Source organism: Salvelinus fontinalis, chromosome 22, assembly GCF_029448725.1.
Source record: "Salvelinus fontinalis isolate EN_2023a chromosome 22, ASM2944872v1, whole genome shotgun sequence".
In the NCBI taxonomy this organism is placed as follows: Eukaryota; Metazoa; Chordata; class Actinopteri; order Salmoniformes; family Salmonidae; genus Salvelinus; species Salvelinus fontinalis.
Window position 1 is genome coordinate 7,384,090 of NC_074686.1, and position 24,226 is coordinate 7,408,315.

Genomic DNA, 24,226 nt, shown 5'->3' on the forward strand with positions numbered 1-24,226 from the left:
AAGGGCCTCAAAATGAGCAGCAACACTATTCGGGGTGTAAACTCTGAATTTGGAAACGAGAAGTGCTCATTGGATTTAAGATTATTGGTAACACAATAATCAATGTTCTATAATTTTCGCCCTAATTATTGAGAAAGTATACAGGACGGGACTCTTATTCTGAAGGATTCCAAAACTCTGTGACCCGGAAATAGTCAGTTATTCTTGCCTGCTTCACAGCGGTGTCAGTAAGAGATGACCTATAGTGAACAGCGAGAAACTACGACGTATCCTAGCTCAAGCATAGGAACCGAAACATTTCCTACAACGACTGGTGAGTTTATGCATATATTATCCCATACATCAAAACAGTGGCGTGACACGTCTTGCGCACGATACACTGCGTGCATTCGATCAGTGAGTGGGCTAATGATGCCAGGTTCTAAAGCCACACCATGATAAACTGCTGGTGCCTGGACGGGGGGATCCAGGATTATACCGAGATATGTCATTGTTACACCTGTCACGCTGAATATCAATAGCATATGTATCAGTATGATTATAATGGTAGAATGTTGTCTGTATTCAGCCATAGATAATTGTCAGTGTCCACTGCGCAACCTTGGCTACCACTAATGTCGACTGTGAGGCAGGTTTTTAGAGATGAGTGGCTTGCTTTGCCTATGGCTAAATTCAGCTTGTAAAACAAAATTGCCTAACTTTCTTATGGGCCATAATTCTAGGCTTCTTCGTGGTTATTATACATTTTGTTTCATTTGCAGGGTTTGAAATGTATATTAATAATATCAATGTGTCGTAATTTCAAACGAGGCAGCGCCAAAGACTGGGGGCATTCTGTCATCTGAGAAAGTGCTCCCCTGAATTGTCTGTCTACAGCAGCCAATAGTGGATTTACGAGTGATCTTTTTTTTCATTAGCCTTGCTGAGAGAATGGGAGGAGGAAGAAGAAAAAGCCAGTGAAACCTTGCCAACCTTGCCCGGATCTAAAGTTGACCATCGCATAGATCCTTGTTTGCTTTTTTCCTCATGGGAACTTGCGTCTAAAAAGTTGATGACAGAGGTGGCCTCCCAGTGACCGCGTCACATGGCAGAGGGAGGGTACCTCTGCAGGCACCACGTCACGACTGATCTCGAGCCACTGCGCTGCCAAAATGCAAATAAACAATTATTTAGAATATCTGATAGCTAAGTATTTTTGTACCTGTTGATTTTTGTGTTATATGAAAGCAACCTAGAAGATCTGGAACGAAGCCATTTGGACTTCTAAAGCCAGAAACAACTTCTAAAAGCCAGGCTTTTGTGACAGCTGTCATCGCAGTTGGTTTCACTATCAGGATACAACTGTTGATAAGACTGAGGCGGATGTAAGTGTGGCATGATCTGCTTGCTGTAATGCGATCCGAGAAATGACCTATATCATGGGTTTATCAGGTTTGCTTGTCATGTAAGTGAGAGGTTGATGTTAAATGACTTTCTAGCTCAGCAGTTGCCACATACTCTCAGTTCGATAATCAGCCAGAAAATGCTGTGTGTGTGAGAGCCTATGCTCCATGCCATGGGATTGCTTTCTACTCCAACCTGAACTAAATGTGCTCATGCTGATCTGTTTTGTTTTTCTCTCTGAACTTCCTGTAAGAACTTGCTGAGGAATTGTGAAGGGAAAAAATAGTAGCCTACTGCTATTCTACTTGGGTTAGATTTTCAGCATGTGGCGAGCAGTCCGCCTTTTATAATTCTATATTAGACATACACTGACTGTACAAAACATTAAGAACACCTGCTCTTTCCATGACAGACTGACCAGGTGAAATCTATGATCACTTATTGATGTTACTTGTTAAATCCACTTCAATCAGTGTAAACAAAGGGAAGGAGACAGGTTAAAGAAGGATTTTTAAGCCTTGAGACAATTGAGACATGGATTGCGTGTGTGCCATTCAGAGTGAATGGGCAAGACAAAATATTGAAGTGCCTTTGAACGGGGTATGGTAGTAGGTGCCAGGAACACTGGTTTGTGTCAAGAATTGCAACGCTGATGGGTTTTTCATGCTCAACAGTTTACCGTGTGTATCAAGAATGGTCCACCACCCAAAGGACATCCAGCGAGAGGGGGCTCATGGGTAGGTGTCACTAAGAGCCAGATAAGGTGACATTAATTGGAGAGTGAGAAGGAGGGGTTGTCCAGACTTTTCAACCTCTTGCTTTAACCATCAGATGACAGAAAGTGAAAAAACAGCTGAATTTAACAGTATGTCAGTGGAAGGGTGACCCAACTGTGGTTTGTGACTGCTATGTATCCAATTACATTTTTGGAAACAGAATTTTAAATTTTAATCACTTAATTCAAAAACAAAATGATATCAGTAAAAGCACTAACTAATTGATAGGTATACATTTACTTGTTACTTCTGTGAATTTTCATTTTCCTCCCTCATGAAGGCGAAAAATATGAAAATATCTTGAAGAAATGTGGGATTTTGGTAACAGTACTTCAAGGCAATGTTTCCCAAATTTACAGAAGGCATATTTTAAAAAATAAAATAAAAAAAATCCTAAACTGAACATAAGTGTTGATAGTAGTTGGCAGCAATGTTCCCTCTAAAGTGCGTGCATGCACACGGAGTAGCCCCGAGACCGCCACGGAGCAGGGGTCACCAACCGGTCGATCGCGATCAAAGGCTTTCCTAGTCAACTGCCAAACATTTCTGTAAAAAACCCAACGATATAGCTTTGTGTTTCAAAACTGTTTTATTCGTTTTGGGGTGTAGGTGAAAGCTGCCTTCAAAATTCTGCTGCCCTGCGAACTGTTGCCATTTTGAACCGTTTCATGTGGGTACAAAATGTACCTTCACGGCGGGCCCAGAGAGCCAATGAAGTTGACTATAGGCCTACCGCTGGCCAGTCGGATGGCTCGGATTACCGTGTCTGCAGTAACGTAGCAAGCATAAGAAATCTACAGCAAAGTTGATACTGTGAGATTTCAAAACGTTTCAAACTATGACTAGAGAGAGACTGTCAAGGAAAAGAGCAAAGAGATGCTGTTTTTATGAGTGAGTTCATGTTTAAGTTCTTACTCAGCACTGTCAACACTTTGTATTCAACACTTTTATAAGCCATGAAATCTGCGTTCTTCCTATTTCCACTCAGCGCGTCAACAAGCAGTGCAGCAGTAATAAATGAGTATGAAAGTGTATCTATAGGCTTGCGTTGTTGTTATTATTAGCGACTTGGGCGTTTTTTTATATCGAGGAATATTTCACTTTCTCTGTTCACAGGAGTAACAACATGCATTTGTGAGGCAGAAATAATGCGGTGCGACTCGAGTTACGCCATCCGCTGGAAGACGGTGTCCCTTTTTGGTCAGTGTCAGTGGAGGAAAGGGAAAGGGAGAGCTGAGGGCTGTTGAGAGGCAGGCCCTCAGTCTGCTGCTCTCTCCCTCCGCTGAGACTGACCATCAGATGCAGGCACCATCAGCCGAGTAAAATATAAAGCAAATGATTTAAATGTATGCTCACTAAGCTGTGCTTCTTAAGTAATACAACAACGGATCTATTACTGGTGTGATCATATAGCCTACCTCAAAAGAATTGATATAATACAAAGAAAATGGCCTGAACAACAATGCATTGGCAGAGTAATTCAAGCAAAGCCAATATGCGGTGATAATGTATTTGGCCTATAGTTTACTGCACAAACCTCATTGCTACAGTACTGTTTTTAATTGGTTGATGTTGCATAGGTTTACGTTTTTAAGTCATGTCAACAACAAAAAATCTGAGCGGTAGATCTCAGGTTGCATTTTGACTCAAAGTGATCTTGGTTGGTGACCACTGTTCGGGAGTTTTCCCTGTTAACACGATCAACTTTTCCCTTTACTGTGCCAGTTGTGATTTAATCAACACAATATTAACCACTTTCAATGTAATATACCCGAAACAAAACAAACTTGTTTTAGGCAAAACGCATTGGAGTAGTATTTTATTGCATTGACATGCATGACTCAGCCGTACTCTACACAGACCGGAGTGGCATAAACAATCAGAGCTGCAGGCAAACAAACCATTGCCATATATGGATCTGTGCCATTTACTTTGAACAGGAATGTGTTTACAGCATGAGTAGATGCGCTTGTTTTGAGATCAAAGCGAGAGCTGCATGCAGCCACGTGCACATTTTGTTCTTCTCTTTTGCTAGTGTGTTAGTTATTAGCCAGTTATAGACCATTTGTAGTCAGCAATAGGGGAGTGATTGCTTCCAACAAGAGCACAAAATGTGTACATTTCTAGACATCTTTGAAAAGCTAGTCACGTAAAGAGATTTTTTACTTAAACGTGCAGTGTTGTATTTTTTTTTTCAATTTAAAGTTTTATTAAGTTTTCAATCAACCAACCAAACACATTCCACATTCACAGATGTGACTTAAAAAAATAAAAAATAAAAAAATAATAATAAAAAATTGTTTTATATATGTATGTATATATATACACATATATATATATATACATACATACACACATACACACACAAATAATAATTATAACAAAATTTAAATTATAGAACTTGCAGCAGCACTATCAAGGTTCTTATTAGCTATTTCCAGCCTTAGCTGAGATGACGAGCCAATAATTAGTTTTTAGATTTTACAGCACCTTACACAACACGCATCTGCTCATCTCCCTGATTCCCCCATTCACTCTGTCCAATTTGAAATATAGTTGAGTAGTGGAGACCAGAGTCTATCAAACTTGGGCTGTCTCTTGTGGAGGTCATAAGTGAGCTTTTCAAGAGGGAGAAAGTCAACAATCTGGTCAATCCACATTTTAAATGTAGGAGAAGTATTAGAGGCCCACAATAGAAGAATACATTTCTTAGCAAAGTATGTAATGGTCATGAGCAAATTTTCTCTGTCAGGATCAAGAACAAAGTCCTGCTGGGCATTAAGAAGATAGAGACACGGGGTCATATCAAACTGTACATCTAGTATTTTCTGTGCAGCAGTATGTATAGATTGCCAAAATCTGGCAATCTCTCTACAGCTCCAAAATACATGCATATAGGTTCCACTTTCAGAGGTACATCTATTACAGTTAGGAGAAATGTCTGTTTTCATTTTATGGAGTCTCAGGGGAGTGTAATAAAATTTGTACAAAAATTTGTAATTAGATTCTTTCATTTTTACATTAGTAGAGGAGCAGTATACCCTGTCGCAAACCTCCGCCCATAACTCATCACTGATAGTCAGACCAAGGTCCTTTTCCCATATTATTTTCAAAGGAGTAAAGGAGGATCCTCCTTTCTCAGAAAGGAGTCTATAGATATAGGATATTTTGCCTTTAATGGATTGTGCTGTGACAAGAAGGGTTTCAACTTCATTCAACTGAGTTCTAAACCTCCTCTTGGAAGTAAATGAGGAGATGACATGTCTAATTTGTAGATATTTAAAAAAAATGGGATCTTGGCACATTGAATTCATTGCAGAGCTCTTGAAAGGATTTCAGTGTAGTGGTCAAAGTTGGCATCTCTCAGGGCTTTTGGCAAGTCTGGGTTGCCTACTATAGGCGAGTGAGAACATATTTGGGAGGAGATGCCCAGGTATTTCTTACAGTCCCTCCACGCTCGTAGGGTACTGTAAATCACAAATGTTTTGGCTATGTTGCCCACTTCACTAAAGTTATCAATGAATATAGTTGAGCTTAGTGGCAATGAACCACAAGATTGGGCTTCTATCTGGCTCCACGTTGACTCTTGTCTGTTTGTGATCCATATTAGCATGTTGCGGATTTGGGCAGACCAGTAGTACAATTGAAGGGAGGGAAGGGCAAGACCACCCTTAGATTCAGGTTTCGATAGAGTGGAAAGCTTGATCCTAGGTTTTTTATTGCCCCATATAAATTTGGTGATGCTTTGGTTAATTGTTTTGAAAAAGGAAGCTGGGAGATAGCATGGGAGCATCTGAAATAAATAGTTCAGTCTAGGGAGGATGTTCATACGGATTACATTAATTCTTCCTACTAAGCTAATTGGGAGGGAGATCCAGGTTTGGAGGTTGTTCTTGATTTGATCCAGGAGTGGAAGATAATTCTCTTTGAAAAGCCTATTCAGATCTAGTGTTATGAATATCCCAAGGTATTGAAACCCCTGTGTCTTCCATTGGAATGGGCATAGTGTCTTCATAGAACTGGTGAGTGTAATATTGAGAGGGCAGACAGTGGATTTGTTCAAATTAATCTTATAACCTGAAAACGTGCCATACTGAGCAATTGTATCTAAAATGGGAGGAAGGGATTTCTCAGGGTTGGATATGTAGAGCAAGACATCATCCGCGTAAAGCTAAATCTTGTGCTGCAGGCCGCCTGCAGGAACACCCATAATACTTGGATTGCTCCTTATCAACTCTGCCAGAGGCTCCGCCCCCAACAAGTAGAGCAGGGGGGACAGCGAGCACCCTTGTCTTGTGCCCCGTCCCAAAGGGAATCTGTCAGAGTTCAGTCCGTTAATAGTCACCATGGCATTTGGATGAGCGTATAGTGATTTGATCCATTTAATAAAGTTTGGGCCCATGTTGAACTTCTCTAAGACTGAGAACAGAAAGCTCCACTCCATCCTGTCGAACGCCTTCTCAGCATCCAGTGAAGCCAGCAGGACAGGGGTCTTCTGTGCGTTTACTTGATCAATAATATCAAAAAGACGGCGAATGTTATCAGAAGAGTATCTGTCTCTAATAAATCCCGTCTGGTCCGCTTTTATTATTTTGGGAAGAAGAGTGTTTAGTCTTTTGGCGAGCAATTTGGTAATTATTTTGTAGTCAAAATCCAACAAGCTTATGGGCCGGAAGGAGGAGCAGGATAGGGGGTCCTTGTCTTTTTTGAGCAACACTGTAATGCGAGCTGTGTGCATTGAGTCTGGGAGAACTCCGTTTTTGCAAAAATCCTCCAGCATTGGCATGAAAATAGGGCTAAGCTGGGGCCAAAAAGCTTTGTAGAACTCTCTGGGGAATCCATCTGGGCCTGGGGACTTGTTAGGTGGCATGGAGGTAATTGCCTCCAGGATCTCCTCAGGAGTGAAGGGGGAGTTGAGATCTTCTTGGTTGGTCTCTGATAGTTTAGGTAGCGGGATTCCCTCTAGGAAGGAGTGGAGTTCTGCCTCCGTGTGTTTTCTCTCAGAGGTATATAGTTTGCATTAAAAATCATGAAAAGTTAAATTGATCTTTTTTGGATCATATGTGACCTCATCCTCTGCTGTTCGGATAGCCATAATTGTACGCTCTGACTGCTCTTTTTTTAATTGATAAGCAAGCAATCTACAAGGCCTATTGCTATACTCATGGTATTTCTGTTTAGTAAAGAAAACTTTTTTTTTAATCTCCCGAGTATAGTCCAAATTCAGTTTGGCTTTGGCTGCTTTAAGTTGACTCCAGGAGGTGCTGTCTGGGGATTGTTTATGTACTTTTTCACAGCGTTCCAGCTCCCTCTCCAGATCTAGCCTGTGTGCTTCCATTGCTTTTTTCTTAGAGGAAGCATATGCAATTAGATGACCTCTTAGTGTGGCTTTAGCAGCGTCCCACATTGTGGCCGGAGAAACAGGAGAATCTTTGTTGTCTTGTGTGTAGTTGTCTATCCATGTAGTTACCAATGTATGGAATGCTTCGTTTGATAGCATGGAGGTGGCAGTGTTGTATTTTGTGGCGTTCAAAGTAGGCCTGCAATCCATGAGACTTTCAAAAACAAACATGCAGGGCTTGACATTAACCTGTTTATCCACTTGTCCTTCGGACAAGTGAACAAAGGAGAAGGTGACTGAAAATGTTGTGTTTGATGCAAGAAACCACTTTACAAAATAAAATGTATTATTGCTCAATCTAATTCATGCTGATAAAAAAATAATGAATCCATAGGCCTAATGGACACATGCTCAAACTCGCCCATTTTGATTGTCCTTTAAAATATATCTGTAGTTCTTACATCCATTTTTGGACTTATAAATTATATATATTAATGTAAAGATATTATTATACGTAATAGAAAGCGATGGGTTAGAAGAAGCCTACATTTGTTACGTTACAGCCTTATTCTAAAATGGATTAAATAAAAACATTTCCTCAGACAATACCCCATAATGGCAAAGTGAAAACAGGTTTTAAAAAAACAAACAGATACCTTATGTAAATAATTATTTCAGGCACTTCAAGCTTATATTTTGGGTTCTGATGGAGTACAACAGTTGATCTAAGCTAATTAGGCATTTATGTTGTATTATTTTAGAATCAATGGGTTCATGTCATTAATTTATTAGTTAAAAAAATTATGTAGCAACTGCATATTGGCCCTTTAAGACTTTTTCTGCGAGATGTTTTTTAAGACCCCTTTTTTCCATCTGTTTGACAAGAAATCGAAGCCTTTGCCCATTCCTAATTTTTAGGATGGAAAATGGTGGAAAAATGTATATATGCTTCAGGTTTCATTTGACTCCCAATTTGACATGTTCCTATGAACTTCACACGTTGGTGTTTATGGGCCCTTTTACATTGAAATGACCAGTTCCAAAAATGGACTAATTCAAGAGCAAAAAGATTATTGTTGGAAATGACCTGAAACTCTCCACATGTTGATGTTGTTTTTGAAAGGCCTTTTTCATCGTGCGTGTTTGGTACCTGCTGACATCTTGTGTTTTCAGAATAAAAAAATCTATCGGGGATAGATACAGAATTGTTTTCAGCATAAGGACTAATAACCGTAAAATGCAGTCCACCGGCTGTTCTGCTGTTCCTTCAACATTTGAAATGTGGCTTAACCACATTCCATCAGCACCTTCACTTTTTACAATAAACAATATTCAGAAGAAGAGTGCATGGACGTGAACGCTTAGGTCAGTGGGTGGAGAGACAACACCGACGACACCTGTCGGGCAGATATTTAACAATGCATATTAGTCTCTCAAACAGAATTTCTGTTAAACCGAAGCCTGTTCCAAGTGCTTATAGAGCAGCCACTCGTTACTACATTATAAAACATCTCCAGGAAAACTTCTTTCTTCCCCCTCCTCCCCCAGGTTGCTCTCTAGTCTGCCAGGGCAGTAGAGGGTCAGGGGGAGTGTCATGTTGAAGCTCCTCTTCCACATATTGCTGGTGTTGACCTGTCTTCACCCTTCACCTCACCTCCCTCCCCACATAAGCTAACTCCAGCTGCTCTCAGTCTCCACCCTCTTCCACCACTTGGCCAGAAGAAAGGTAAATATACTGTACTATAAAAGATTGTGACCTTAACGAGCGCAATTGTATTTGATCACCTATCTGACTCTTTTTAATGTCCTGAAATAATACAATGTGTACAATCGCCTTAGCTGGGATTTACAGTAGAGGTTGGGCTATTGCCTGGGGTAAGTGAACTGAATAGTCACGCAAGTTGAGCCTGCTCTGAGGTTGCTTCATTGGGCAGGCGCAATTTTTTTTAAGAAGTGAAAACCACCAAACTGCAAAGAATTCCAGTAGCCTAAAACGGATCTTTCTGGTTCCGCCCCATTTGTTGAAGTGAAAAACAGACAATTTATGGCGGTCAGAGCCTGCTCTGAGATTATATTTTACAGAAAACAACCAAAATACAAAGACTTTCAGTACTGATCTTTCTGATTCCTCCCCTATGTGTAGGTGAAAGGCAGACAGTATATGGTTCTTCTGCGTGGAAATAGCTAATTTTACAATTTCGCAAAAGTGATCCTAATCTTCAGGGCAACCAAAAATACTCCTGACTTGTCTATCAGACTTTTAAAAAATATTTTTATTTACTTTTTACTAAATTTCTCCCCAATTTCGTGGTATCCATTGGTAGTTACAGGCTTGTCTCATCGCTGCAACTTCCGTACAGACTTGGGAGAGGCAAAGGTTGAGAGTCGTGCGTCCTCCGAAACCCAACCACGCACTGCTTCTTGACACAATGCCCACTTAACCCGGAAGCCAGCTGCACCAATGTGTCGGAGGAAACACCGTACACCTGACGACCATGTCAGTGTGCACTGTGCCCGGCCGGCCACAGGAGTCACTAGTGCGCGATGGGACAAGTATATTCCTGCTGGCCAAACCCTCCCCTAAACCGGACGACGCTGGGCCAGTTGTGCGCCGCCCGATGGGTCTCCTGGTCACGGCCGGCTGCGACAGAGCCTGGACTCGAACCCAGAATCTCTAGTGGCACAGCTAGCACTGCGATGCAGTGCCTTAGACCACTGCACCACTCGGGAGGCCGCCTTTCAGACTTTAAATGTCGATCCCTGCTTAGCGCCTGGTTTGTGCCGGTGTTGAATTATATCAAGGTGGTGTAATGTTGTAGCCTGGAAATCCAGACTGAAGCATACTACGCTTCACTATTGTTTTACAATTAAGTGGAATTTGGTCTGGATTTCCAGGCTCGTAATGTTGTACAATCCTGACAACTGTCTCTGTTCTGTCCAGGTCCTTGGTCCTCGTGGAAAATGTCCTATGCATATCAGAACCTGTTCAGCTGGAGTCGACCTCGATTGACACAGCCACATCTCCTCTTCCTATCACTGAGCTTCTTGTGCCGCTTAGTTGCTCCCGCAGGTAAAATGCACCAATACATTTCTCTGGAATTATTTGTGATGTCATGATTGTCCAGGATGTTAGAATGAATGAGATCTATTCATTGATTTGATTATTTTGTTGTTCTTACCAGAGGCTTTATGGAATCTTGAGACATTGCAACATAAATACCATTGTCTAACAATAAATGCTTGTCTTTATTACATAGTTTGTGTCATAAGGCGTCCGCATTCTTCCCAGCCGAAAGAGTTCGGTAGAGTTCGTGCATACATTATGACGACATTTTGTGACGTTTTTGTTCGTTTTGAACTTCGGTGAGGGTTATTTTAGCTGTTCGGGGGAACACTTTTTTGGGGGGGGAGGCAAGCCGAAGTTCAGAGCCGAAGACTACGCCCCTTTGTCGGTGATTGGTCAACAGTAGGGATTCTTCAATAAAGTCTTTGTTGTTTTTGAACAAGAGATGACTCGTTGGCATGCACATTTATTAATTGAAAAAAATACTTCACCAAACATCTTAGTTAACTGTAAAATTGTGTGACTAACATGGTGACTAGACCGGGCACTCGCGTGCGTCTGCCATCCCGCGCATGTTGATTTTCTCCATCCACACCAGACCGATCAGGACATGAAGGTTGAAATATCAAAACGAACTCTGAAGCAACTATATTCACTTGAGGACAGGTCGAAAGCATAAAAAATTCATGGCCATTTAGCTAGCTTGCTGTTTCTAGCTAATTTGTCCTGGGATATAAACATTGGGTTGTTATTTTATCTGAAATGCACAAGGTCTTCTACTCCGACAATTAATCCACAGATGAAAGGGTAAACCTAGTTAGTTTCTAGTAATCTCTCCTCCTTCAGTCTTCTTCAGACCAATTGGACTGGAGTGTGGACCTCAGTTCAGCTTTCACTCACCAACGTGGGTATATGCTCCTATAAACCAATGAGATGGGAGAGGCGGGACTTGCAGTGCGTCAAATATAGAACCAAGTTCTATTTTAGTGCCTGGCTACGCCGACGTGCACGAGCAGTTTGGATGAAATGATTAAATAACATGTACAGTTGAAGTCGGAAGTTTACATACACTTAGGTTGGAGTCATTAAAACTCATTTTTCAACCATTCCACAAATTTCTTGTTAACAAACTATAGTTTTGGCAAGTCGGTTAGGACATCTACTTTGTGCATGACACAAGTCATTTTTCCAACAATTGTTTACAGACAAATTATTTCACTTATAATTCACTATCACAATTCCCGTGGGTCAGAAGTTTACATACACTAAGTTGACTATGCCTTTACACAACTTGTAAAATTTCAGAAAATTATGTCATGGCTTTAGAAGCTTCTGATAGGCTAATTGACATAATTTGAGTCAATTGGAGGTGTACCTGTGGATATATTTCAAGGCCTACCTTTAAACTCAGTGCCTCTTTGCTTGACATCATGGGAAAATCAAAAGAAATCAGCCAAGACCTCAGAAAAACAATTGTAGCCCTCCACAAGTCTTGTTCATCCTTGGGAGCAATTTCCAAACGCCTGAAGGTACCACGTTCATCTGTACAAACAATAGTACGCAAGTATTAACACCATGGGACCACGCAGCCGTCATAACGCTCAGGAAGGAGACGCGTTCTGTCTCCTAGAGATGAACGTACTTGTGTGAAAAGTGCAAATCAATCCCAGAACAACAGCAAAGGACCCTGTGGAGATGCTGGAGGAAACGGGTACTAAAGTATCTATATCCACAGTAAAACAAGTCCTATGTCGACATAACCTGAGCAAGGAAGAGGCCACTGCTCCAAAACCGCCATAAACAAGCCAGACTACGTTTTGCAACTGCACATGGTGACAAAGATGGTACTTTTTGGAGAAATGTTCTCTGGTCTGATGAAACAGAAATATAACTTTTGGGCCATAATGACCATAGTTATGTTTGGAGGAAAAAGGGGGAGGCTTGCAACCCGAAGAACACCATCCCAACCGTGAAGCACGGGGGTGGCAGCATCATGTTGTGGTGGTGCTTTGCTGCAGGATGAGGGAGGAAAATTATGTGGATTTATTGAAGCAACATCTCAAGACATCAGTCAGGAAGTTAAAGCTTGGTCGCAAATGGGTCTTCCAAATGGACAATGACCCCAAGCATACTTCCAAAGTTGTGGCAAAATGGCTTAAGGACAATTTAAAGTCAAGGTATTGGAGTGTCCATCACAAAACCCTGACCTCAATCCTATAGAAACTTTTTGGGCAGAACTGAAAAAGCGTGTGCGTGCAAGGAGGCCTAAAACCCTGACTTAGTTGCACCAGCTCTGTCAGGAGGAATGGGCCAAACTTCACCCAACTTATTGTGAGAAGCTTGTGGAAGGCTACCCAAAACGTTTGACCCAAGTTCAACAATTTAAAGGCAATGCTACCAAATACTAATTGAGTGTATGTAAACTTCAGACCCACTGGGAATGTGATGAAAGAAAGAAAAGCTGAAATCATTCTTTCTACTATTATTCTGATATTTCACATTCTTAAAATAAAGTGATGATCCTAACTGACCTAAGACAGGGCATTTTTACTAGGATTAAATGTCAGGAATTGTAAAAAAACGGAGTTTAAATGTATTTGGCTAAGGTGTATGTAAACTTCCGACTAAAACTGTATGTATACATTTATCTTGCAACGCTCGCGCACATAGTGTGAGTGGTGAGGTCATCATGTAAGATCTCCTCAGCAAAAATGTGTTGATGACAGATTTGTTGAGTTATCTTTAAATTAATTCGGACTGTTATGAGGAATTATATACTGGCTATGGGGTCTCAAAATGGACAAACGGTACAATTTTATTTCTTTTTTCATTTTTCAAGCGAAGGTCTATTGAGGGAGTATGCGAGCACACTCGTTTGGTTCGCCTAGCTGATTTCGGCTAGACACCATCCGAACTGAAGCATACTGTGTGTTTATCGGGTTGTTAGTAATTGTTTGTACTGCCTGCTGGTTCTGAGGCGTGCATGCATATTTCAGTGGTAGCTCCACTCCGAATGGCTGTTTTTACAGTGTGGGTGAGTGATGCCACAAGGCCTGGGAGGGAGGGAATTACTAAACAGAGGCGAAAGGGTCCATTCTCTAAAAGAAAGCAGAAAGGCTTAATCGCTGCAAGCAGTGTTACAGGGAGTTCAAGTTACACCCACATCCCACAATATTCAGCTCTGGAGCGTCTGGAGCTATGGCAACAATAGCCATGGCAATAGGTGCGCTTTCAGTGAGTGTCTGAGTTGGTGATGGTTGGTGCCATGTCTTGTCTAGAGACACATCAAATCATATGTATTTATAAAGCTCTTTTCAAATCTGCAGATGTCAGAAAGTGCTTATACAGAAACCCAGCAATGCAGATGTACATTAGAAGCACGGTGGCTAGGGAAAAATCCCTAGAAAGGAAGGAACTTAGGAAGAAACATAGAGAGGAACCAGGCTCGGGGGGGGGGGGGGGGGGGGGGGGTTATAAGAACGTTCATAGATGACCGACAGGGTCAAATAATGATCAGTGGTTGTAGAGGGTGCAACAGATCAGGAGTAAATGTCAGCTGGATTTTCGTAGCCGAGCATTCAGAGGTCGAGAGAGAGTGGTCGAGAGAGAGAGCCAAAGGAACTTAATATTATTAAGAAATGCTACAAAAGGAAGGAAAGTAGTGTGGAAACCTACCAAAAATCAATTAAGCAACAAGAAATTCAATCCCTTTTAGACAACGTCCTGGACAACTTGGCAGTAGAAAACCTAAACAGTATATTTTACCTCTCAGCTACCCTATCAAATCTTAATTTCAAGCAGAAAACCTAAGAAAATGAACAACAATGACAAATGGTTTGATGAAGAATGCTAATACCTAAGAAAGAAATTGAGAAACCTATCCAACCAAAAACATAGACCCAGAAAACCTGAGCCTACGCCTTCACTATGTAGAATCACTAAAACAATACAGAAATACACTACAGAAAAAGAAGGAACAGCGCGTCAGAAATCAGCTCAATGTAATTTAAGAAGCCATAAACTCTAACCACTTGTAGGAAAATTGGAACACACTAAACAAACAACACAAAGAGTTATCTATCCAAAATGGAGATATATGGATAAACCACTACTCCAATCTTTTTGACCCAAGAACAAACAGCAAAAACATATACATGATCAAATACAAATCTTAGACTCAACTATTAAAGACTACCAGAACCCACTGGATTCTCCAATTACATTGAATGAACTACAGGACAAAATACAAACCCTCTAACTCAAAAAGGCCTGTGGTGTTGATGGTATCCTAAATTAAATTATAATATATACAGACCACAAAATTCCAATTGGCTATACTTAAACTCTTTAACATCATCCTCAGCTCTGTCATCTCCCCCAATATTTGGAACCAAAAACTGATCACCCCAATCCACAAAAGTGGAGACAAATTTGACCCCAATAACTACTGTGGGATATGCATCAACAGCAACCTTGGAAAAATCTTCTGCATTATCATTAACAGCAGACTCGTACATTTCCTCAGTGAAAACAATGTACTCATCAAATGTCAAATTGGATTTTTACCAAATTACCATATGGCAGACCACATATTTACCCTAATTGACAAAGAAACAAATCAAAACAAAGGAAAAGTCTAATTATGCTTGGTTGATATTTTTTTTTATTTTGAATAAATTTGGCATGAATTTGGCATTTGGCATCAATTCTATACAAATTGATGGAAAGTGGTGTTGGGGGGGAAAAACATACGACATTAGAAAATCCATGTACACAAACAACAAGTGTGTGTGGTTAAAATTGACAAAAACACACATTTCTTTCCACTGTGCCGTGGGGTGAGACAGGGATGCAGCTTAAGCTCCACCCTCATCATATATATATATATCAATGAATCGGCCAGGACACGAGAACAGTCTGCAGCACCCAGCCTCATCCTACTAGAATCTGAAGTCAATTGTCTACTGTTTGCTGATGATCTGGTGATTCTGTCCCCAACCAAGGAGGGCCTACAGCAGCACCTAGATCTACTGCACAGATTCTGTCAGACCTGGGTCCTGACAGTAAATCTCAGTAAGACAAAAATAATGGTGTTCCAAAAAAGGTCCAGTTGCCAGGACCACAAATACAAATTCCATCTAGACGCCGTTGCCCTAGAGCACACAAAAAAACTATACATATCTCAGCCTAAACATCAGCGCCACAGGTAACTTCCACACAGCTGTGAATGATCTGAGAGACAGGGCAAGAAGGGCCTTCTATGCCATCAAAAATAAAACCAATTTGACATATTTGAATCAATTATAGAACCCATTGCCCTTTATGGTTGTGGTCCGGGGTCTGCTCAACAACCAAGAATTCACAAATTGGGGCAAACAGAGCATGCTAGAATGCTATTTGGCCCTAAACAGAGAGTAAACCTGACCACTGTGACTGACCCAAACTTAAGGAACGCTTTGACTATGTACAGACTCAGTGAGCATAGACTTGCTATTGAGAAAGGCCTCCGTAGGCAGACCTGGCTCTGAAGAGAAGACAGGTTATGTGCACACTGCCCACAAAATGAGGTGGAAACTGAGCTGCACTTCCTAACCTCCTGCCAAATATATGACCATATTAGAGTCACATATTTCCCTCAGATTACACAGATCCACAAAGAATTTGAAAACAACAAACCGATTTTGATGAACTCCCATATCTATTGGGTGAAATACCACAGTGTGCTATCACAGCAGCAAGATTTGTGACCTGCTGCCACAAGAAAAGAGCAACCAGTGAAGAACAAACACCATTGTAAATACAATCCATATTTTTGCTATTTATTTGCCCTTTTGTACTTTACCTATTTGCACATAATTTGACATTTGGAATGTCTTTTATTATTTTGTAACTTCTTTGAGTGTAATGTTTGCTGTAAAAAAATATATGTTTATTTCACTTTCAATAAAGCCCTTAAATTGAGGTAGCGAGAGAGACAGATAGATGGGTGGGACACTGTGACCCTGTCCGACGATACCCCCGGACAGGGCCAACAGGCAGGATATAACCCCACCCATTTTGCCAAAGCACAGCTCCTACACCAAGAGGTCGAGAGTGAGGTCGAGAGGGAGATAGACGGGTCGGGGCTCACTGTGGCCCCGTCCAACGATACCCTAGAAGGCCATCATCCCGGAGTCGCCTCTTCACTGTTGACGTTGAGACTGGTGTTTTGCGGGTACTATTTAATGAAGCTGCCAGTTGAGGACCTGTGAGGTGTCTGTTTCTCAAACTAGACACTACAATGTACTTGTCCTCTTGCTCAGTTGTGCACCGGGGCCTCCCACTCCTCTTTCTATTCTGGTTAGAGCCAGTGTGCGCTGTTCTGTGAAGGGAGTAGTACACAGCTTTGTAAGAGATCTTCAGTTTGTTGGCAATTTCTCGCATGGAATAGCCTTCATTTCTCAGAACAAGAATAGACTGACAAGTTTCAGTAGAAAGATCTTTGTTTCTGGCCATTTTGAGCCTGTAATCAAACCCACAAATGCTGATGCTCCAGATACTCAACTAGTCTAAAGAAAGCCAGTTTTTTTGCTTCTTTAATCAGAACAACAGTCTTCAGCTGTGCTAACATAATTGCAAATGGGTTTTCTAAGGATCAATTAGCCTTTTAAAATGATAAACTTGGTTTAGCTAACACAACTTGCCATTGGAACACAGGAGTGATGGTTGCTAATAATGGGCCTCTGTACGCCTAATGTAGATATTCCATTTAAGATCGATAGTTTCCAGCTACAATAGTTATTTACAACAATAACAATGTCTACACTCTACTTCTGATCAATATGATGTTATTTTAATGGACAAAAAGTTGCATTTCTTTCAAAAACAAGGACATTTCTAAGTGACCTCAAACTTTTTCCAATTAGAATGTGGTGATTGACGGTGTCAAAGGTTTAGGACAGACGCAGAGCCTTGGTCTGACGTCATTAAAAGGTAATTTACCACTTTCAAGAGTGCCGTCTCAGAGCTATGATGCGGTCTAAAACCAGACTGGAGCGTTTCGTATACATTATTTGTCTTCAGGAAGACAGTGAGTTCCTGCGCAACAGCTTTTTTTATTTTTAATTGGAGAGGAATGGGAGATTCCTCGATACAGGCCGATAGTTTTTAACATTTTCTGGGTCAAGGTTTGGCTTTTTCAAGAGAGGCTTTATTACTGCGACTTTTATTGAGTTTGGTACACACCCGGTGGATAGGGAGCCATTTATTATGTTCAACATAGGAGGGCCAAGCACAGGAAGCAGCTCTTTCAGTAGTTTAGTTGGAATAGGGTCTAGTAGGCAGCTGGAAGGTTTAGAGGCCATGACTATTTTTGTGAATGTTTCGAGAGATACAGGATTAATAACCTTGAATGTCTCCATTTATCTTAGGTGCGGGCAGTTCTGTTTAGACTCAGGACAACTCAGTTTTGGAGAAATACACAGATTCAAAGAAGAGTCCGTAATTTGCTTTCTGATGGTCATGATCTTTTCGTCTAAGAAGTTCAGGAATCCATCGCTGCTGAATTGAAGGCCATCCTCTCTTGGGGAATACTGCAATTTTGGATTGTTTGTATTCTCCTCAATCAGGTTGGAAAAGTAGGCTGATCAAGCAGCCGCAGGGGCTCTTCGATATTGCATGGTATTGTCTTTCCAAGCTAGTCAGAAGACTTCCGGTTTGGTGGAGCGCCATTTCCGTTCCAGTTTTCTGGAAGCTTGCTTCAGGTCTCGGGTATTTTCTGTCTACTGCCTTTTTGTTTATGTTCTTGAGGCCCTGGTGATAGAACTTTTGACCTTGGTGATAATGTAGCCTAATCTCTGTCTTTTGTCAGGGAAAGGCCTCATTTCCCTTTTACCGCTATGACTTGGTTGAACAGTTGAGCTTCATGCATGTCTAGAGTGTTACTGTATGTTAAGAGATTGCGTTTGCAAGGTACATACGCCTATAGAAAGATAACATACTAAGCTAAAGCTTGTTACAACTTAAAAAAGGTATTGTCAATAAAGCAACATCCATGACTTAAATCTGTGGGGTGCAAAACCAGTGTCAGCTGCTGTTCTCATCTGCCTAGCACATTAGTGTCACTGATTGCTCTGACTGCATGCAACTGGCTTCCCAGCGCTAAGAAAGAAGGAACTAAAACCAATACACTCAGGGACCAATGTATCTGAAATTACCCATCCTTGACCCAGATGGCAAAGTCACTGATCACATCTCTTTCCCTCTCCAGGTGTATCTGCTGAGATCTGCAGGGTGACGGGGGGAGTGTTGGGGATCCACTGGAGCAGCGTGATCGATTTAGGCTGGCGACCCCTGGCCGTGGGGAGGGGCAGCGCCAGCTGCTGGGAATCCTGCTGCGTTGAGCCAGCCTGCAGCGCCGTCTGGAGCCTGGGGGGGCACTGTGTGCTGCTGAACTGCTCAAACAGAGGAGTCTGTGAAGTCGCATCTCTCCCCCAGCCCCACGTTGAGTCCCTGGGGCTCCTGCAGCTATTTTCAAAGGGCACCACCACAGCTCGGAGGAGAAGGCTCAGGCGGGCACAAACAGGAAAGGGAAGTGAGGCCGTAAGCCAGAAACATGGGTCGGACCACCAACATTCTAGCGCTGTGAGTCAATGGAAAGTTACTGTTCTGTAGTTGAGTCGTAAATGACTGTTTACCTCCGTGCTTCCTTCCAGGATCACTGGGACAGTGTAGATGGATACAAATACTAAATAACTTCATATACATTTCTACATTTCTACATGCATGACAACCTTATTTCCCTGACTTATGTGTTATTGTATACCATGCAATCTCTTAACTGCAGTGGTTCACGTCGTGAAGGCTATTGAAGACTGTACAATGTAGCCAATGTCTTTAGTCATCTTTCCTTTCTCATCTGAAGTACATCCATATCTTGGCAGGGAGTTTCCAAGGATGCAGAGCGTCCGGCTCCAACAGCCGGCGCCACCGGCGGAGTAGCTTTCCCTCAAACATCTGATAAGAATCACAGCCGGCTAACTAATGGAAGTGGAGAAGCGCCATCACCCTCACAGCAGAACTCTAAATCAGAGGACACCATAGACCCAGCGTCTTCCAACAGCAGCTCTGTGCTTCCCACTACTGCGCCTGCAATCACTACATCACCAACCCAGGCTGGTAAGGCAATGGACACTAAACTCTGACTTAGTATCCCTCAAAACCCACCCTCGACAACTTTTGGGTTAATAGCATACTAATAACAACATTGGATGTGTTGAGGTATGTATTCATGGCAGGTAAAGCATGTAGCTCTAAACATCTACTCCCGCTCAAAAACGGGCACCTACTGCAGATTTCTATCTACTTAACTGCTGTTTCAGTTGCGCCGTCCTCCATTTTAGTCCATGTAATGCCTCTGGTTTCCATGACAGTCCGGGAATTGGTGGTGTCGGCAGGCGAGAGTGTGGAGGTCACGCTGCCACGCAACGAGGTGGAACTCAACGCCTTTGTGGTGCCAGCGCCCCAGCCAGGTACTACTACTCAACCTACCTGCGTTATCACTTTGTTTTACTGTATCACACACCTGTATTATACACACCCTCTGTAGTCCACATCTCACCCCGAATTCTACATACGTTTATCTGTTTAAGTTGGCATGACGATGACAAAGAGCTACTGCAGAGAACAGCCGGGTACCAAGGATAGCTCTGTATCCCTGCATGTCATTCCTCGTCGCTTACATCCTCGGCTTTGACTCGCCTCTTTCTGTCTCACTTCTCGACAGGGACCGACTATGCACTTGACTGGCTCTTGAGAACTCATCCCAAAGACTACAGTGGCGAGATGGAGGGGAAACACAGCAAGACACTCAAACTCAGCAAGGTACAGCTCTTTGAATTAGTTCAACCGTTATCTCTCTCTCTCTCTGTTCAAACACAGGCCGCTTAACTGAGATTGAATGTATGACTAGAGCCATTTATACAGTACTGTAGTACTATGAGAAACAATTCCGATAGTATTCGCTCTAATTCAACCTTTCTCTGGCTCTTGTTCCTGTGTTCAGCTGACGGTGGGACTGTATGAGTTTGAGGTGACGGTGGATGGTGACGGAGCACACGGAGAGGGCTTTGTCAACGTAACAGTCAAACCAGGTGGGGGTTAAACTAACATGACTCGTATTGACTGTGTTTGATATGCTCATTAGTAGGAACATGTGTAATCTGTAACATATTAAAGGGCACCTCCCCTGACTCTCCCATTAATGGGCTTATACTGAAATGTCGACAATGACTCATACCTGGGTCATGTTCATTCTCACCAAATGGAAGATAACAGACTGAAACAGGGATGGATTACCTGGAGTTGTCCAATAAGAAATGCTCGTTTTAATTTTCCATTGCAAAAATGTTTTGCCTCGCGTTCGCTAATGAACACAACCCAGCTGTACCATTCAGCCAATTAGCTAACCTCTTCCACTTCACAGAGCCACGAGTAAACAAGCTCCCCGTCGCTGTGGTTTCCCCAAAGTTCCAGGAGATATCCTTGCCAACCAGCTCCACCGTGATCGACGGCAGCCGTGAGTGCACCTGGCTTTTTGGTCTCAATCAAATCATATAAACTAGAATTGCACCATCTGTTGAGGATGTCAAAAGGGGTTTTATGTTGCATCTTGTCTAGTTGTTTCCTGACAAAAAAAGACAGAATTGGTCAAGGGTGTCTTTATTTAGATTATAGCTCTACTAGCGTACATTGAAATTATAGCTTGACAATTTTAGGTCAAGAACCGGTATTTGCCCTAGAATACTAATGTTGATCTTCAGCTTGGTGCAAAGGTCCTCCAAACAACACCCTGGGCAGTTTTTACATTATCACCACATAAAACAATGGAAGACAAACTGTAGTAGTCAGGGGTGAGACAGGGGCAAAAATATAGGCAGGCTGGCCTATACATTTAACCAGTTCTTTTCCCCTCTTCTTCATGTCCTGTCTTCCTCCTTTCGCTGTGTGTGGCCCCTCAGAGAGCACAGACGATGACAAGGTGGTGGCGTGGCACTGGGAGGAGGTGAAGGGCCCGCTGAGGGAGGAGAAGGTCTCTGCAGACACCCAAATCCTCACCCTCACCGGCCTTGTCCCAGGGAACTACACATTCAGGCACTGTTACTTTGTCTTCTCAATGGGCATGCATCATCTTGTATATTTTCTACATATTGCTTTATATTCCTTGAGGTACTTCTTCCTAGTTTTTTCCCCTATGGGCATGATCTACCTTGTATTCCCCTTCTATCTCTTACTTCAGATGTTTGCGTCATGCCATTTCACATGCATTCGCCCATGCCCCTCATCCACTCTCCCCATATCAGCTGTAGGTGAAGGCTACTGTGGGTCTTAGAAGCAAGGAGGACGTTAGGAATTTGTCTAACTGTCATAAAGCGGACCTTCCTGCACGGTACTCAGATTAGCATCTCAGATATACACGTGCCTAGCAGAGCACCAAGTAGTTAGAGGTTAGGGGTTGGTTTCGAATTAAGCGTATGTTCAATCAAAACCGTCCTCCCCCATCCTTCAATATCACACCTTTTACTTCACCTTCAAACAAATGAGTTGGTGTGTTTTTGAGTTTGTAGTTTTTAGCTGACCCCTATTTTCTCCCCTTTTAGACTGACTGTTACGGACTCGGACGGGGCCCAGAGCTCCACCCAGGCCACGCTGTCGGTCAACAAGGCCGTGGACTACCGGCCGGTGGCCAACGCCGGGCCCAACCAGGTCATCACGCTGCCGCGCAACGCTGTCACACTGCACGGCAACCAGAGCGCGGACGACCACGAGCCGCTGGCCTACGAGTGGTCGCTCAGCCCCGAGAGCAAGGGCAAGGTGGTGGAGATGCAGGTGAGAGAGGCGCACCAGGGGGAGCTTCAGTTTGTCAGAGACCATGCACAGGTCTGTCTTAGCAATCGAGGGGATTCGGTCTTTTTTATTATTCTTTATGTGAATTTGATTTTCATGATAGCCTTATCAAATTGTTGTTTGAAGGTGGAAATTCTTTGTTTCGGGACACCAACAAAAGAAATAGGGGAAATTCTTCTCTCCCATCTTGATAGTATTCTCTTCGTTCTATAGGGCGTTCGGACTCCCGCTCTGCAGCTGTCTGCCATGCAGGAAGGAGACTACACCTTCCAGCTCACTGTCACAGACACAGCTGGACAACAGGACACGGCACAGGTCACTGTTATCGTCCAGCCAGGTAAGCCAGCAGCATATAGATAATGTGTATCTATGGCTAATGTCAACACCATTGCTATCGTGTCACTTATCTGAATGTGAGTTGGCTTAACCCTGTTGAGGCTTACATAGCATCAAGAGAAATTAATGGAAAGTGCTGTTACCTCCCTTCTGTGATCTTGCAGTTGCGTGAATATCATGCCTGATTCACATGAAATAAGCCACACATATTTTCTCTAATTCTTTGCTGTTATATAACATATCTGAATGGATGTTGGTTTAACCTTGATGAAACATACATTGAGAATAGAGACAGGCAAAACTAGCACGATTCTGTAGGTGAAAATACAGCTATATGTGGATATTGTCCTCCTAGCATGTCACCAAAATCTATGTTCTCCTGAGCCTGCTTGTGTTCCATCCTCCTCAGAGAACAATAAGCCCCCAGTAGCAGACGCCGGTCCAGAGAAGGAGCTAACCCTACCTGTGGACCGCACCACTCTGGACGGCAGCAAGAGCACGGACGACCAGAATATCTCCACCTACCACTGGAAACAGAGCAAGTCAGTATTCACAGGCAGGCAGACAGGAAGGCCCAACATGCACATAGACGCACACGCACTCATCTACATGCATGCTCACTTTCGCTCACGCACACACTCCCAAATAAACACACAGCACCCTTTGGCAAATTACACACTCGCTGTTCTCTGTGTATGAGAGTGACACTTAGTTCAACTCCCAGAGGCAATATGATGAGTGGAGAAAACTCTTTGGAGCACTCTTCTATTCCATCTCTCATGTTATATGGCCCAGTTCAGCGCTATGTGCTGACAGCGGATAGTGGAACTGCTGTTTCTCCACCTGTCTGACTCTGTGATGGTCTGTCTGTCTGTCTGTCTGTGTCTCTGTCTCTCAGGGGTCCGGACGGAGTGAAGATCGAGAACGCCGATGGCGCCGTTGCCACGGTGACGGGGCTGCAGGTAGGCGAGTACGAGTTCAGTCTGACCGTGACGGACGAGAGGAAGCTGGCGAGCACCGACACGGTCACGGTCATTGTCCGAGAGGGTAATTTTCCTGTCTGTGTGTGTTTTTGTTTAAATTCTCTTTCCTGATTTCGTAAGAGTAGGTTTTTCCTTAACCTCTGATTTTATTTCTGGGTGCTGAGATTAGTTTTTACCAGACGAACACAGTTATTGTTTGAGTTTGCAAGAAAGGCATTTCACTGTACTTGTGACATTTAAAAACTTGAAACTTGATTTAATATAGAATTGCCGACAAAGAAATGTGTCAGAGATGGAACTCTCTGAAGCTTTCAGAAACAGGCTAGACGAGGTCTCACACGAGACGCACTCAACTATTCAAAACCCTTTGAAGTATAACTGAAGCATAACTCACACACCTATATTATTACCAGGTGCATGGAGAGAAACAGCATACTGAGTACTTCAGAATACTCTTCTC

General features: G+C 42.6%; 1 protein-coding gene across 5 annotated transcripts in view; it reads left to right on the forward strand.

Moving 5' to 3' along the window:
* Positions 1 to 203: 203 nt before the first annotated feature.
* LOC129819653 (dyslexia-associated protein KIAA0319-like protein) overlaps positions 204 to 24,226 on the forward strand; it is a 28,684-nt gene continuing 4,661 nt past the window's right edge. Inside the window, exons 1-15 of one of the 5 annotated variants that reach the window (XM_055876095.1) lie at positions 235 to 313; positions 918 to 1,364; positions 9,049 to 9,226; positions 10,442 to 10,570; positions 18,813 to 19,186; positions 19,486 to 19,720; positions 19,975 to 20,073; positions 20,328 to 20,425; positions 20,607 to 20,694; positions 21,027 to 21,119; positions 21,562 to 21,694; positions 22,201 to 22,429; positions 22,661 to 22,784; positions 23,193 to 23,325; positions 23,682 to 23,830. In XM_055876095.1, the coding sequence (XP_055732070.1) occupies positions 10,462 to 10,570; positions 18,813 to 19,186; positions 19,486 to 19,720; positions 19,975 to 20,073; positions 20,328 to 20,425; positions 20,607 to 20,694; positions 21,027 to 21,119; positions 21,562 to 21,694; positions 22,201 to 22,429; positions 22,661 to 22,784; positions 23,193 to 23,325; positions 23,682 to 23,830 (1,864 nt within the window). In that variant the 5' untranslated portion in view covers positions 235 to 313; positions 918 to 1,364; positions 9,049 to 9,226; positions 10,442 to 10,461. The other 4 variants (XM_055876096.1, XM_055876097.1, XM_055876094.1 and 1 more) reach the window with 4 other exon arrangements.